The sequence below is a fragment of the Mirounga angustirostris genome, unplaced genomic scaffold (assembly GCF_029215605.1).
Source record: "Mirounga angustirostris isolate CCGP_5_RB_7025 unplaced genomic scaffold, mMirAng1.0.hap1 SCAF_1, whole genome shotgun sequence".
NCBI classification, from domain to species: Eukaryota; Metazoa; Chordata; class Mammalia; order Carnivora; family Phocidae; genus Mirounga; species Mirounga angustirostris.
The window spans coordinates 85,328,457-85,346,017 of NW_026991709.1; the positions used below are offsets into that span (position 1 = coordinate 85,328,457).

Below are 17,561 nucleotides of genomic sequence, written 5' to 3' on the forward strand. Positions count from 1 at the left end.
TTCAAATATTTTCTAAAATCCAGGAATAAGTTAGGGATACTGACATTCTAAAAAAGGTGGGGAGGCTGGGGTCATGTCAGGCACATGAAAACCATTCATAAGGCAAAGTGGACATGGGGACTTGATTTCCACAAACGTTACATAGTGAGTGTGTGGGGTGTCACACCGTTGTCCTCAACAGGGCCCTATTTGTATGATAGATCAGTGAGCTATGTCTAAAAACACTGAAATTCAGGGATGGTGAGGTGATTTCATGGTCACTCAGAACCACCTTGGAAGTCCTCTCACTGCTTTTTTCTGTAACCCTTGCTTTATGAAAAAAAATACGGGCAAGAAGACAGAAACGAAGGGAGCAAAACTCAGTAAGACAAAGTTGGGGGGCGATCTTCTGTTATACAGCTTTGTCACCATCCCATATACCCCCAAACACAGACCTATAAGCTCAAAGACAGAAATCCTCAAACATGCAGCAAAGACTCGTGAGGAGGCATTCAACAGTTAAGAGGAAAAAACCCAGAAAATTAAAGTGTGAGGTTTAACAAACTCTCACGTGGTAAAATAGCCTTGAATAAGGTTTCCACTACTGGCAACCTCTGCAGAAATCCCAAAATAATGCACTCTGGAGACAACTGTTTTCTCAGGACCTGCTCTGCCAGAGAAAACCAACTCGAAATGAGCAGAGTGTGGTAACAAAATCCAGCCAGACTCATTGAGACACTTTCAGAAACCTGCACTCAAAACAGTATTAAGATGAAAAAAGGAACAGCAGTCCATTCATTGCTCAACAATAAAGTGTGTCTTTTTTTTTAATTCGAATTTCTTGGAGAGGGGAAGTGGTATGACCAAAAAAAAAAAAAAAAAATGGTAAGAGATATACATACACACTCAACTAGGTAGTTTGGCATTTTCACTGAGAGATATAAAAAATTTGCCTAGATACCATAAAAGAATTGTGCAATGTGAGAAATGTTCATGATTGAAAATGTTGCCAGTAGCTAAAGGAAAAAAAGCAAACCTAAATTTTTACTGATGTCCTTTCAATTTCCCCCATATCACCTCACTCAAACCCTCTTCAACTTTCATTGCCCAGGTTTGTTTACATTGGTTGGAAAAAAAGCCTGATTAATTTAATAAACTTTTTACAAACTGTAACAAGCATTTATTAACTATTTAGAAAAGACGTTTCTATATATTTTGTATATCTATGAATATTGCATATCTAGTCTAACCTAAAGATATTGAGACAAATTCTTCTGTGATGCTTCTTTCTGCTCAATGTTTAAAATCTTGGGATTTCATTTTTAAGCTGAAATAGATAACAAACACAAAATTTAACTTTAAATGTTTACATTGAGTTTTTAAATTAAAACCGACCCAAATTAAGTGACCTATAGTCAATTAATGGCAATGGGGTGGGGTTGTAAAAGTTACGGGCATACTACGTGATAATGTATCTGTGTATTTAGTGAAATATTATGTATCATAGCACAACTCTGTTGGATATTAAGGCTTCATCTTAGTATTTCCCTGCATTGCTCTTTGAAATAAAACTACTACCATAAAAACAACCTCTTATCATATTGATGTGTTTAACTTAATCCTTTGGCTTATAATTTGCAAAGTACCAAGATTAAGGTAGTATTTTTGTACTATTATTGGAAGCATGCTTCCCTTTTTCACATTACTAAATTGTATTTATATTTGTGCAATTTTAAACTATGTTTTCAAATAAACTTTGTCTGTGGCCTCAAGGCCTTTTGAGAAATCTTTAGAAATGGGATTTGGGGATCAGAACTGCTTCAAATCAAGTATAGTCCAATTTGTACTACTGGTTAAAAAAAAAAAGGTCTTTTATTGAGTATCACCACATATGATTTTGCATGAGTTATCTGGAAATTAAGAATGCATTTTTAGGTATAAGACCAAACTTTAAAACCTTCCTCCTTTGTTAATTTTTTAAGAGTAAAATATTATTTAACCTGAAATTGGATTTTGTGATTTTTTTTTTTTAGAATAAAAGTATTAAAATATATTTCAGTTTTAGGGTCTGGGGTTTTTTTTTTCTTTTCTTTTTTTTTTTTAATCAGTCAATAAATATTTGAGATTCTACTATGTACAGGTACTGTTCTGATGCAGGTCAGTGGTAAGTAAATCAAATCAGACTTGCCCTTGAAAGCTTAGATTTCTGTGAGGGATCAACAAATACTTTAACAAATAAGAATGTCATATGCCAAAAAGTGCTAGAAGAACAAGGCAAATAAGGTTTTATGAAAAAGACTGGTGGCGGGGCGCCTGGGTGGCTCAGTCGTTAAGCGTCTGCCTTCAGCTCAGGTCATGGTCCCAGGGTCATGGGATCGAGCCCCGCATCGGGCTCCCTGCTCCGCGGGAGGCCTGCTTCTCCCTCTCACTCTGCCCCTGCTTGTGTTCCCTCTCTCACGTTCTCTCTGTGTCAAATAAAAAAAAAAAAAAAAAAAATCTTTAAAAAAAAAAAAAAAAAGACTGGTGGCTCCTTTATCTATAGATGGTCAGGAAAGTTTTCTCCTAGGTGACGTTTGGGCTGAGCTTTGAACAAGAAACCAACCAAGTGGAGTTAGGAACAAGCGTTCTTGGCAGAGCCAACAGCTAGCCAAGGCAGGAAGGAGCTTGGTGTGTGTTCAACAAGACGCCAAGGCAGGAAGGAGCTTGGTGTGTGTTCAAGGAGAAAGGAGTCCAGGGTGGCGGGGGCTGTGAGCTGGGCAGACTTTAAAGAGATGCCCTGGTGAAGCGGGAGATTGCCGGTGGCCTTCCCAGAGCACATAAAGTGTAGATTTGCCCCCAAGCAGAGGAGGGATGCCATTGAGACAGAAGTTTCTGTTTCCAAAATGTTTACTAAGGAAGGCTTTGAGTGGTGGGACTGATAATACAGGGAACAGGCTTGGGTGAAGAGAGCTACACAGGGAGACCGAGCACCCCCTTCTCCCTCTTCACTGCCCCCTCTTGGTAGAAGGCAGCCCTGAACCTTGGTGGAAGTTCATTTTCTCCTCTCTAAAAATCAAGCTGTACATCTTTCCTTCCCACTTCACTGATATTCTACCCAGTGGTGAATTGTGTCTCCTCTCCCTGCCCCTTGCATAACTCAAACCTTTTTTATGTCTCTTACCCCTTTTTAAATGAGAATCATATTAATTTCCTCAAACAGCTGCTTAACTCTATGTGTATACATAAAAGAAGCCCGAAGTTTGAAGTGTTCTTTACATTTCTTTATAAGGCTCCTTCCGGTAATGCCTTACCTGTCCAGTACTTTCGGGCTCCCAAGGACTTGTGCATTTTTTTTTTTAAAGATTTTATTTTTATTTATTTGAGAGAGAGAGAATGAGAGACAGAGAGCATGAGAGGGAGGAGGGTCAGAGGGAGAAGCAGACTCCCTGCCGAGCAGGGAGCCCAATGCGGGACTCGATCCTGGGACTCCAGGATCATGACCTGAGCCGAAGGCAGTCGCTTAACCAACAGAGCCACCCAGGCACCCCTGGACTTGTGCATTTTTTTCCTTACTTGTACCTCATAATAAATAATGCTGCCTGGTAATCATCTTAATGAATCAGCACTTTGGGAACTGACGGTTAATTTTAGTGTTTTACTCTATGAAACTAAACCATTTGATTCTCAGCAGGCCCTCTGCTTGGGCTTAGAAGGGTGGAGACCAGGCAGTAAAGCCTTTCAGCCCAAGTTCCTTGAGAGGGAAAAAGAAAGGAAGCTAACATTTACTGAAACCTACCAGGTAGCAGATCTCTAGGCCATTGTTTCTACTATGCCATTTTAATCCCGAGGCACACTCAGGTCCTCTGCTTTTCCCCTACCAATAATGTATCCGGTCCATAATTAATATTACAGCAAATGATGAACATAATAGCAAAAACTGTGCCAGGTGAAAACAATTAATGTCTTACAGACTAAAAACTTACTAAAGATCACATCTACTACTAAAAAACTACAAAAACTAGCCCAGGAAAAAGTAGGCTTAAGAGAAATTACCAAGACGATGGCTAAGAGTGCTCATAGTAGTATTTGCTAAATTGATTTTTTAAAATGACAAAAGAACAAAATCTCGACAAAATTTAAATTTGCAAAATTTGACCTGGTAAAGGGGGACCTGGTGGAAACAATGGCTGCAAAAGGGAATCTGCAACAGCAAAAGTTATAATAGGGAAAATCTGATGAGGACCAGAAGCTGATGACTCAGACTTTCTCATGAAATTTACAGAACTGATCCCAATTAAACTAATTTCATTAAAATAGAAAGGAAAATGTAAAAGCCTAGAGAGAGTTCAACTAGATCACTATTTCACATGTTCTCCTCTTTCTTCCAACCTCCCATCTCCCCCACCCATGCTCCCTCCAAGCTGAGGATCTCACTTCTTACTTCCCTGAGCAAATTAAAGCAGGTAGGACAGAACCCTCTGACTCTCAGCACTCCATCTCCTCACAGCCACGGCTGCGCTCCTGCTCTGCCTTCCTCCATCCCCAGACAGGCTCCCCAGCCCCTGCCTAAAGTCAGCTCCCACTGGGCACCAGAATCCATCACCTCTTCCTGCTCAAGGGCGAGCAGACAGAGATTCTTACCTTTCCGTCCTACATCCTTAGTCTTGCACCTCCTGTTTGACCATGTTATTTCTCATATTAAAAACAAAACCCTTTCTTGATCCCACCCACACCACTTCTTTGCTTCTCTTTGTAGCAAAATTCCCCAGAGAATTGTTGGCATTCATCTTCTGCAATTCCTGTCCTCCCAAACTGTCCCCATGGAGATCACCCAATGCCTCCAAGTTGATCAAACTTGCGGTCAACTATCTGACTTAACCTATCACAGTTATTGGACAGTTGATAACTTTTGCCTCTTTAAGACACCTTCTTCACTTGGCTTCCACTTCCAGGAACTGTTCTCTTGTTTTTTGCCCACCTTGGTGTTCACTCCTCTGTCTCCTTTGGTGGCTCATCTTCTCCTTGACTTCTAATATTGAGATACTCAGTCCCTGGACCAATTCTATTTCTTGTCTCTCTCCATTGGTGATTAGACCCAGTCCCTGGTTTAAATGCCATCTAGCTACTAACAACTCCCAATTTTGTATCTTCAGTCCAGACTTCCCTCTCAAAATCCAGAGTTGTATATCCAGCTTCCCACTCAACATCAACCATGGAGGTCTAAGAGGCATTTTAAACTCCACACGTCCCCAACTGGACTTGTGATCATCTTTTCCCATCACCTTTCTTATCTCTGTTGATTGCAACTACATTCTTCAGTTGCTCAGAGCAAAAACTCTGAGGTCTTGCTTTGCTATTCTCATGCCCTCACATGCCACATCCTGCCCATCAGGAAATCCTACTGGCTTTACTTTCACATGTATCCAGAACCTGACCCTCCTTGCTACCTCCGCTGTTACCACCCCATCCATGTGAGCCATCATCCTATCCAACCTTGCTTACCACAGTAGTCCCTACTTTTATCCTTGCCATCCTATCATCTAATCTAGACAAAAACCATCTTCCTGGAACTTTGGTCAGATCAGATTATTGCTGTGCTCAAGACCCTGTAATGACTTCTGAGGGAACTCTAGATTCAAGTCCTTCCAATGGCCTCCTGGCTCAGGCAATCTGGCCTCTCTCCAAACTCCTTTCTCACTATTCTGCCCCTCGTTCCCTTCTTTCAAACCACACTGGTCCCCTTGCTGCTTCTCTGACATAATGGATATGCTCTCCCACCCTGGATTCTCTGCTCCAGTGAGTCCCTATGCCAAGCATATCTTTCCCCCAAATATCCATTTAGATGACTCCTCCACCTCCTTCAAGTCTTGGTTCAAATCTCACCTCCAAATGATGCCTTCAAAGAGTACCCTATTTAGTACCACAATTTGCACCTCCCACCCCCTTCTGCTGTTCCTTTTTTTCCATAGCACATAATAATACCTTTTAACATATTATATAAGCTACTTATTTCTTGTTTAGTGTCTGGCTCTCCCTGCTAGAAAATAAACACCACAAGGGCAAAGAGTCATGTCTACTTTGTTTACTGATACATTCTAAGAAAAACAATGCCCAGCACATAGATGTTTAGTATTTACTGAATGATGGAGCCATGCTATATAGATTAACAAAATAAATTGACTTAATGAAATTATCTCTAGAAAAATGCTTTGGAAAAAAAAGTCATTGATGTTGGTATAATTCTGATTCTTTAAAAAAAATTTTTTTCTGGACTGAAACAAAGGGTCAAAGTGCTATGGGGTTAAAATAGTGACATAAACTGGCACAGTAAAAATATCCTGTGCCACCAGACTGTTAGATGTTTTACGTAACTCCTCTCATGTTTTATCATGCCCACTGCACAGATGCCAAGACTCTGTTTCAGGATATTAAGTGCTTAACAAAGTCACATAGCTAGTCTAGGCTTGAAACAGGATCTGAAGGCAAGTCTCTATGCCTCCACTCTTGCCATTTTATCACTCTGCCCCACCTCACCGAAGACTTCCTAGTAAATTTTTGAATACTTGGTTGCATGAAGATGAGAATAACTCACTGTTTCCTATTAAATTTCCCCACTACAAATGGTTTGTCACTGACCACATTAGAGAAGCAGGACCTTAGGTTCAAACAGTGCATACACACACTGGTAAACACTTCCCTTGGGCACAATGGGGCACAGCCAGTGAATGTGAGCAGCAGCTGGCTCACAAACATCATCCTAAAAACTTTCTAATTCTTGAGTCACAGGAAATCCCCCATCCCCATCATTTCCTTCTCTTCTCACCAAAACATTATGGCACAAGGCTGATGCTGGTCATTTTACTTGGATTTTTACAAATATATAGGTTGATTCTTTAAAAAATTTTAAGTATTGAATGGACATGTTTTAAGTAATAAGAAGCATACCATATATGGAGGCAAAATAATGCCTCCTCCAGGACGTCCACACCCTAATCCCCAAAACCTGCGACTATGTAACCTTACACGGCAAAAAAGAACATTACAGATATGATTAATTTAAGGATCCTGAAATGGGAAGATTATTCCGGACTACCTGGGTGGGCCTAATGTGATCAAAAGGATCCTTATAAGAGGGAGCAGGAGAGCCAGTCAGAGGCCTAGGACAGTGGAAGCAGACACTAAGTAATGCCCATGTTGTTCGGAGACCGCAAGCCAAAGAATGAGAATAGCCCCAGAAGCTGGAAAAGGCAAGGAATGGATTCTGACATGGAGCTTCCTTGCCAACACCAACGTTTTAACTCTGTAAGACCCATTTTCAGACTTCTCACCTAATAAATGTGCTCTTTTGAGCCACTGAGTTTATGGTCATTTGTTACAGCAGCAATAGGAAACTCACACACCCTACAAACACAGTGCCACAGAAATGCTGAAATCCCTTGGTGCAACCAGCATTGGGTGTTCTTGCACCTGCGTTAGGGAAGCTATCAGCAAACTGAGAGTCACGGCACCACAGAAGGGTCCCAATCGACTCCAGTGTTCAACTTGACATCCAGTAGAGAAAGTCTAAAAGACATCAGACTCTTCCCCACCGTGGTCCCTCCGTCCCCCACAGAAGTAACATCTTGTACCATTGCTGACATTCCACTACCGATGGGAATGAGGTGGCTCTGGTGCCCGCACAGAGAAACCCTAAAAACAAAATAAAATTAGTCTCTGTCTCAAGTTACCTGTTCCACTGATGGATGAGAACCTGCAAAGGGCAGAATCCGTTTACGTGGCATCTTGCAAAAGAAAAAAGAGCCATAAAGGGACCTCAGATTGTGAGAATAGCTTTTAATTTTAAAACAACTGAAGCAATAAATCATCCATCTCTCTTTCCATCACAGGCAATGCTCTCCCAAAACAGTTGAGATATTTTAACAACAACTATGACTAGTGCAAAATAAAATAAATACAAACTCTTTCAGGAGCCAACATCAAAACCTGCTGGGCAGGTGCGCGCAGGCGACAAGCTCAGCCTCTGCCAAGGCCGATAGGAGCAGCAAGATCTATACCGTATGTCCACACACCCGGCTCAGAACAGACCAAAGAATACCTGGGGAGGGGAGACCACAAGAGAATGTTGCCTAAAGTAAAGCAAATATGCCCAGCACCCTCATGTTGCCAGCATCCTTGGCACGTGGAAAATGCCAGAAAAATAAGTGCAAAGTTAGCAGCTTCTAAGCAAAGCTGAAGGGACAGGGTTTGGGGGCTCATTTGCTTTTGTTTTTTAATTGGAGTCTTATACAAATTGGTTTTACATAGAAAAATCTTCTGTCTTCTGGGAGGCATTCTGTGCCTCACAGCGCTCCCGACTCCAGCGAAAATATGTGTGTTGCTTCTATCTGGATGCCTGGGAGAAGGACCTGCCACACGTGGCACCTCACGGCCTACCCCGCACCATCTAGCGTCTGGAGCAGCGCTGTCCCATACAGGTGTAATGCAAGCCATGTGGGTTACGTTTTCGGGAAGCCATATTAAAAAAAAGATAAAAAGGAGTAAGTGAAATTCTAATAATGCCTTATTTATCTAAAATATTGTCATTTCAGCATGTAGTCAATATAAAATATGGATGAAATATTTCACATTCCCTTCTTTTGGTACCAAGCCTTCAAAATCCGGTGTGTATTTTACGTGACCAGCACAATCTCGATTTGGACAAGCCCAATTTCAAGAGGTCATGAGCAATATGTGGCTACTGACAACTGCACTAAATAGCACAGACCAAAGAATTAAAAAAAAAAAAAACTCTTTCAAGACGATTACAGAAGTAGGGAATCTTCACAGCACTGGGTAGGTGATCTTATATGCCAACTTAAGAGTACAGACTCTTACTCTGTAACCTAGATTTCTGACCTCGGTAAAGGGTGGAATCACATTTCATCTGATCCTATTCCCTAGTCCTGCTTGTCACCTGCCACCTCCCCAACACTACACAGATGATGTGATTTAGCAACAGTGACGCCTACAAGAGGAAAAGACATCCTTTCTATGATAGGTAACTTTCTCCGCACTCATTTGGGGATCCTAGCTATAACTGAATTAGAGTAAGAAAATATTCTATAAATGTTACAGATTTAGCTGAAAGTGGGTCTGAGGTTTTTCATCACGGGAGGTGTTTTACGTAGATTTTTCATTTTTGAAGGGGATGGAAACAAGGTATCTCATGGACTGAGAGGTGAAGAGTTTCAAGAATGGGGGGAAAGTAATATAATTACCCAAGAATGTGCGCAGAGAGGTTAAGGTGGGGACACTTTTAAAAATGATGCAGCTTAGGGCACCTGGGTGGCTCAGTCATTAAGCGTCTGCCTTCGGCTCAGGTCATGATCCCAGGGGTCCTGGGATCGAGCCCCGCATTGGGCTTCCTGCTCCGCGGGGAGCCTGCTTCTCCCTCTCCCACTCCCCCGGCTTGTGTTCCCTCTCTAGCTGTGTCTCTCTCTGTCAAATAAATAAAATCTTAAAAAAAAAAAAAAAAAAGATGCAGCTTATAAGCTGGGGCGTGTGAACTGCAACAAACCAACACATTACAACTAACCTCTCTAGGATCCCTCACATCCCACATGTCTGGCCCAGGAGTAACCACAGGAAAATAAAAATAGAATCGAATGTTAGGGCAGGAAGGGACTTCTGAGCTTATCCAGCCTAACGCACTAATTGTAAAGAAAAGGCCCAGAGAGGTAAGGGGCCCGGGGCACTGGGGTGAAGTCGGGCCCCAACCCAGGTGCTCTCCGTGGGACAAGTGAGGCTCTGGCCAGTTCAGGTCGTGGGGATAAACGATGTTGGGGGTCACAGGCTCAAGCTTGTGGTAGGCTTCTTATAGCCCAAAGTGAGCGTGGAACAATGGCAGGCACATTCTCTTATAGTTGAAAGAAAACAGCCAAGTCAATTCAAAACACGAAGCAATGTTGATGTAAAGTGGCATTAAAACACGATTCTTCCGATAGTCCTTTCTGCATGCTTTTTCCCCTTAAAAAAAAAAAAAAAATCCCAATCTGAACCAAACTGGATTTCTGATTAGTTATATGGGCACTTAGATCAACTGACAAAATAAAAACTTTGATACATTTTCCAAAGACACATTCATTGGGATTCTACACAAATGGGTATCAAAAGATATTTACAGAAAAAAAAAATGCACTCTTTCACACGTAGAGCCACGCACAGTGAGAATTTCACAATTATACCACCACACCTCACACAGAGGACTCCTCACAGGCTGATAATCAGTTGACAAAATCCACACGTTATTCCAGTTTCCAGTCACAAGTAATCTCATCAACATATGTGTGTAAAATGAAGCCGTATGTTCCAGACTTTTATTCCAGGGAAACCTGCCTTGTATATATTAAGGTATACATATAAATACACTTTTAAGCAAGAAAGAAACCCATTATTTGCTCCAGTTTTTCCCCAACTCTCAATCTGAAATGAAGAATAGCACATATACAAAACTTTGCCTTGTAGAAATAGCCCTTTGTTTTGTGAGGCAGGAAAAAAAGGCAGCCACAGTATACTTTCTTACAATATGTTAGGCATCGGAAGGGCTAAGTTTATTTTTCTACTTAACAAAATTAAATAATGTATAGCCTATAGTCTCATACTGATTTTACACCATTTTGCAAAGTTTTATTACAAAATTTTTATTTTGTTCAAAATACACATGCTATCTTTGTCCACATTTCACTCCAAATCCCCAATATCCACCCCCCCACCCCTGAAGAAGGCCTTCGCTTTGTAATAGCGTTGAAAAGAAGTCATTTTGGATGTGTGTTTGACGTCATTATTCCATGACACTCAGCCCTCAGGAGGCTCGATTTTTTAAGGCTGCTTAGCGTGGGGATTTCTACAGGAGTCTGAGACTCATGTGACAGAGTGGAGCTGCTTTAGGATATCTGAAGCAACATTATAAGAGGACACCGGTGGGTACAACCGAGTAGAGACAGAACTACTGCATCATGAGCTCCCTCCTTATGCCAACTGCATTTGTTCCCAAATTGAAGAAAGCATCAGAGGAGAGAAGGAGGGAGCACACTTTCCTAGGACCCACATGGCACCCCACCTGCTACTCTTTCACGAGTCATTGTATCAAATCTCACCATATCCTCAAAGCACAGTTGGCAAGAGAGAGCAGGTATCATTGTGCAGATAAGGAAAGTGAGGCACAGGGAGGATGAGGGACTTGCCCAGCTAGGGGCAGCACCCAAGTCTCCGGGCTCTGGGCCTGGGGCACGGCGTCCCTCACACACACGGGGAGCTGAACTCCCGGGAGAGGAGCCCTGATCATAACCGGAATCCTGACTCTTCACAACTCACCATGTCATAATCCACCGTCCATGTGGCATTTTACCCAGCTGGTTCTACTTAATTTTCCTACAGTTTCTAGAAAGATTCTTTCTACCAACCAAATGCCTGGTAAGCAGATTGCAATAGATCCTTCTTCATTTGACTGGACAATCTGAAATAGAAACTCCAGAGACCTTGGAATTCGGTACAGAGCTGTAGGAAGATGATAAACCAGGCTCGTGGCACTTTTTCATCACATTTGAAACTCTGATCTAATCCTAGGTTGCAACAAAAATACTAAGATACCAAAATGGAAATGATGGTCTTTCATAACGTCAGAAAAATTTACTTTGCACCCGAGGCCCTTAAGGTGCCCGAGATCGCACTGCTGGTCGCAGCAAATAAGCAGCGAAGGCAAGTCAGGAGGTGATTAGCCAAGAGAGGGCCGAGAGGAGACTCTAGCCCCAGGAAAATGTAGAAACAGAGGCAGGCAAAGAGCGTGGGCACAAGAAAATTACAGACAAATTGGGGCACTTTGTGTGATTCCAGGGAGTTGTTACATGTTATGGTAAGATTAGCTATTTTAACTAAAAATACATGCTATGCCTTAGCGGGAAGGGCTGCTGAGAAACAGAATTCATCTACCTTTGTTTGGCAAAGAACAATATTGTGCTGCTGTGGGCATCGACCTTATTCCACCAAATGTCCCAAACCCCGGTGAATTCTTGACAGCACTTAAAGGGACAACTCAGCCCTTTTTATGCGTGAAAATCTAAGTGGGGAGCCAATTTTTAAAACTGTTCCTGAGTTATAGTTTCTTTAAAATAGTTACTCGCTTTTCCCAGCTATGCTTAATACCAACTGCTTTAACCTTCAAAAACCAGCCCGGCACAGATTTCCTGGTTGACGATAACGATCTCACCCTCACGCATTCACACAATCACATCATGAATTTCGATACGATTAAATTAAAAATACCTTTCATCGCAGATGCTCTAATCTTCTATACATGGCTACATCAGAAATTGTGTGTAATGAAAAAATTGTGTCACAAATAAAGCCCATCCCATTACTGATTTTCGATATGAAACAAAAATGGGCTTTTTGTTTATTGGGGGGGGTGGTGAGGCCACACCACTGGCCCCCAAAGCATAATAGAGGGCTGGTGGCACATTCCCATTTTTTGGTGTGACAGTGGCAGATCCCCCACCAGCAATATAAATACTTTTTTTTTTAAATCATCCTCTCCTTGAACATTTATAAAAAGAAAAACTATCTACAGTAGTGTATCATCACTAATAGAAATTTCTTCCCAGTTCTATTTCAGAAGGCGTCAAATGATGTTCTTTAAATAAACTATAAATACCCCATGTATTCGTTCATGTCTGGCTGTCCCAACTTCTGCTCTTTTTTTTTTTTTTTGGCAAATTAAAAAGGCGTGTGGCTTCCTCTCGCCAACTGGCGCGCCTGAGGCTCAGCGTGGCACCCTGTGGTAAAAGTACATGTAGCCCAGGTCCTTGGGGGGCCTTTCTGAGGCACACACTCTGTGGTCATTGTAGATCACCCACCTGAAAACAAAAGACAGAAGAACTCGATGGATTTCAGTCAGTCCCAGGAAGCTTGGCAGAAAACAAGTTACTGTACCATACTTCATCAAGATGTTTTAAGGTAACCAAACTCAAGCCTGCTGCATAAAAAGAGAGACTGCTAGTGGGAAATTGCAACTGCTTTTTTATTCTTGAGCTCAATCAAAAGGTAGTTACGAAAGGAGTCACCAAACATTTTAAACCCTTTGGTCTCAAAACCCCTTTTGTAGAAGTCCATAGATGGCCTCAGAAATTAAGTCAAAGAATCATGTACGACAGTGTTTATTTCAGCCTGAGGTATAAAACTAGGTCAAAATGAGAAGTAAAGAGCCATGCAAGTGAACTATCACACAACTATTAAAATATCTTCAAAGAATATTTGGTAAAGTGAGAAAATAATCACAATACAGTATGATGTAGGAAAAGGGTTAAAAAATTGTATGTGCTGTGTGCATACTTTAAGCCTTTAGAAAAGTTGTAAAGGTATATGTACATTTATATGTAGCATGTACATGTATACACCTGGATCCTCTCTCCCAGTGCAAATAATAAAAGAGAAATGTGTTGAAACATAAACAATGATTATCTTTAGGCTTCCAAATGACATATTCTGTTATGTTTCTGCATTTTACAAATTCCTTACCATAAATTTTATTGCTTTTTGAATTATAATTAAGCTACTTTTCTTTTTTTTTTTTTTTAATATTTTATTTATTTATTTGAGAGAGAGAGAAAGCATGAGGTGGGGAGGGTCAGAGGGAGAAGCAGACTCCTAGCTGAGCAAGGAGCCCGATGCAGGACTCGATCCAGGGACTCCAGGATCATGACCTGAGCCGAAGGCAGTCGCTTAACCAACTGAGCCACCCAGGCGCCCAAGCTACTTTTCTTAAGAAAAGTATTTTGAAAAGAGCATCATGCTTGATAATACAAAGAATTTCCTATCAATCAAACACCTGTGCTCAACTATTTCATTAATCAAGTTCAGAAGACACTAAAAGACACACCAAAAGGGAGCACAACCAAGTCCCTGGTGGGAACCGGTGTCTCCTGCAGTGTGTGGCACGGTGTGAGAGGTCAACATCCCACCAGGACAGAGCAAGGTTCTAGGTTTCTCCAGTATCCACGGGGCTGAGCACGGCCTCAAGTAGGAGGCTGAGCCTCGGGCTGCTCAGGGAGGGGAGCTCACAGAAGAGGAACCAGGGGGCTCTGCGGGGATCCAGCCCAAGGAGAAGGTCCTGAAGAGAGCAGCAGCCTTATGTCCCATCAGTGTCTCACTCCCAGCTCACCACACACCTAGCGACTCTACTTACAAAGCCAAGAAGCCTACTGCAAGGCCACAATAGGGCAAAATAGTGGACGTTTAAGGAAGCCAGATAAAACACGGGATACTCAGTCAAATTTATATAGCAGGGAAGGGAGAAATAATTTTGAGTATAAATACATTGCATGTAACATTTAAGATACGTTTATACTAAAAAGTTATTCATTGTTTACCTGAAATTCAAATTTAACAGGGCACCTGGTTTTCCTGTTTTGTGGGCTAAAACTGGCAACCCTGTGGAGGTCCCAAACATACACACATTCTACTGCAGGATGCATCTTTATTTTGGGAAGTCACTTGGGTATGATGGTTGAGAGTGGCTTTGAATACCAGCTCTGACATTACTACTTCCGGGCTAAGTTCCCGCTACTCAGTGTCTCTGAGCCTCAGGGTCTTGATGTGTAAAATGGCTTTGAGAGTATATTCCTACAAAACCATCATGAGTACCAAATGGGTCAATATGTGCAACACCTACCTGAGAGCCTGGCACACAGTAGGTGCTCAATAAAACACAGACATCATTGATCTTCTAAAAAAGACTCACCTTCCTTCCTTTTTAATGTGGCAAACATAATGGCCACTCATTGTAGATGTTCCCATGTGACTGATGAACGCAAATAATTCATACACTATGAAAGAAGAAACAACTCTGTTACTAGGCAGCATTTCTAGAAACCAACAGCACTTCTGATCAGAATTTAAAGGCAATAATGGTGCAACCCAGAAACTGTTTACATTGAAAGACAAAGTCTATTTACCTTGCTATGCTGAGAACACACACCCCCACACACCCACCAACTTCAACCTGCAAATTCATAATAATGCAGACATAAACTATCCAAGTACAGCTGACATTTAATTCCTATCTGGAAGGGGACTAAAAACCCCCCAGTCGAGTCTGGTGGCAGGGGGTCTAAAGGGGCAGTCCTGGCTCTATCACTTTCAAGCAGCATGAGGATGGAGGAGCTGTTTCCTCTCTCTGAGCCCGTTTCTTCACAGAGATGAAAAATCCACCCACTTCACAAGGTTGTATAAAGCTTAAATGAGCAATTCAGACTAAAATACCATACAAATGTCAGGATTATAAGGAAGACAGCAGTCATTTATAGAAAGGGATAATGCTTCAGAATAGGCTTCTTGTGGTTTCTGACTTGCTCACAATAAACTATATGGGACCCAAATTCAGACTTTATTCTTTCTGAACAAGGAAATATATAGCCTTCGAGTACAAGACCAATGTTTATTCTCTAAGAAGAATAAACCATCTAGCAGAGTATTCTGTACATACCCATTCCAAATGAATTTCAGCTTATGCTTGCCTGGCCCGGGCTAGACCTACACAACACAGAGTGGATTCCATGGACCAACAGAGTGGGTACCAGTCCACTCGGCAAACTGTTACAGGCTATCATGAGACAGGTATAGAAACTGAGCAAGGGCTTACAAACTTTCATAATATGTCTGTGGAATCTAACAAGGAAAAACATGGGCTTGCATATTCATTTTTCTCATGCTCTATTTTTATTCCATTTTTCAAAGTATTGTTTCTGGACAGACCCTTTCCCTCAACCCTCCCACTCTCATTCCTTCTCTCTCTTGCTGTTCACCCAGGCTCATCCATTTACTCAGCTGCGAGTCCCCACCCTACTCCCCCCTCCACCACATCACACACTGCTGATCACCTCCTCCTTCCTCAAATATTTGCCCCGAGCACACAACTGTCTCTTGGTTGTCTAGAGGCCTCCTTGGCTCCTCCTCATCTCCTTGACCTTTAAACATTGGTGACCTGGAGCTCAGACCGCAGACCTTTCTCTTCTCCATCCTGACTTTTTCTCTCTCTCTTCAGGTGATCTCATCTAGACTCATGGCATTAAATTGAATTATTTTCTTTATTTCCTGAATGTTCATTGCTAATGCACAGAAATACAACTGAGGGACGCCTGGGTGTCTCAGTCGGTTAAGCGGCTGCCTTCAGCCCAGGTCATGACCCCAGAGTCCTGGGATCGAGTCCCCCATCAGGCTCCTTGCTCAGCAGGGAACCTGCTTCTCCCTCTTTCTCCCTCCCTCTGCTTGTGCGCTCTCTGTCAAATAAATAAAACCTTTAAAAAAAAAAAAAAGCAACTGAATTTTGTATATTGATCTTGTTTCTTACAATCTTGCTAAACCCATTTATTAGTTCTAATAGTTTCTGGTAGATTCCTTAGGATTTTCTATATACAAAATTGTATCACCTGCAAAAAGAGGTAAGTTATACTTCTTCTTTGCTAACCTGGATGCCTTTTATTTCATTTTCTTGCCTAATTGCCTTGGCTAGAATGTCCTGTTACAATGCTAAATAGAAATGGCAAGAGTGGGGGCGCCTGGATGGCTCAGTTAAGCATTTGACTCTTGATCTCAGCTCAGGTCATGATCTCAGGGTCATGTGATGGAGCCCGTCAGGCTCAACGCTCAGCAGGGAGTCTGCGTGAGATTCTCTCCCTCCCTCTCCCTCTGCCCCTTGCCCCCCTCTCTCTCAAAAAAAGAAGAAGAAGAAGAAGAAGAAGAAGAAGAAGAAGAAGAAGAAGAAGAAGAAGAAGAAGAAGAAGAAGAAGAAGAAGAAGAAGAAGAAGAAGAAGAAGAAGAAGAAAAGGAAGGAAGAGAAAGAGAAAGAGAAATGGCAAGAGTGGACATAGCTGTCTTGTTCCTGATCTTTGGGGACAAGCATTCAGTCTTTCACCATTCCGTATGATATGAGCTGTGGGTTTTTTGTAGATGCTCTTCATCAGATTGAGGAAGTTCCCTTTCATTTCCAGTTTGTTGGGCATTCTCTCCCCAGCCTTATCTATCTCAGTTAATGGTGATTCCATTCTTCCATTCAGGACAAAATCTTGGCTTCTCTCTCATATACATCTTTTATTTTTTTTTTCCTGGTAAACTTTTTTGAGTATAGTTGACATACAATGTTACATCAGTTTCAGGTTTTCTCATGCTCTTTACACACATCCAGTCCATCAGCAAATCCTGTCAACGTTTCCTTCAAACTATATCCAGAATCCAACCACTTCTTGCCACCTCTACTAGTAATGTCTGATCCTAGTTACCATCATCACTTGTCTGAATTTTTACAACAGCCCCCTATCTGGGCTTCCTGCTTCCTCTCCCCCTCACTCCACCCCAGCTACTCCCACTTTCCCCCTTACTCCACCCCAGCTACCCTCCCTCTCTCCCCTCACTCCACCCCAGCTACTCCCACTTTCTGCCTCACTCCACTCCAACTATTCGCCCTTTCCCCTTCACTCCACCCCAGCTACTCTCCTCCCCCCAACTCTACCCCACTACTCCCCCTCTCCCTTCACTCCACCCCAGCTACTCCCTCTCTCCCTCACTCCACCCCA

General features: G+C 42.1%; 1 protein-coding gene across 3 annotated transcripts in view; it reads right to left on the bottom strand.

Moving 5' to 3' along the window:
- The window catches only part of USP13 (ubiquitin specific peptidase 13), a 127,164-nt gene that overhangs the window by 4,531 nt on the left and 105,072 nt on the right, over nucleotides 1-17,561 (bottom strand). For 2 of the 3 annotated variants that reach the window (XM_045903316.3, XM_064584948.1), the window contains exons 20-21: nucleotides 14,732-14,816; nucleotides 7,777-12,848 (exon numbers count right to left, since the gene is read on the bottom strand). In XM_045903316.3, the coding sequence (XP_045759272.1) occupies nucleotides 12,755-12,848; nucleotides 14,732-14,816 (179 nt within the window). In that variant the 3' untranslated portion in view covers nucleotides 7,777-12,754. Of the gene's footprint in view, nucleotides 1-7,776; nucleotides 12,849-14,731; nucleotides 14,817-17,561 lie in introns of those variants that run through there. The other variant, XM_045903317.3, reaches the window with a different exon arrangement.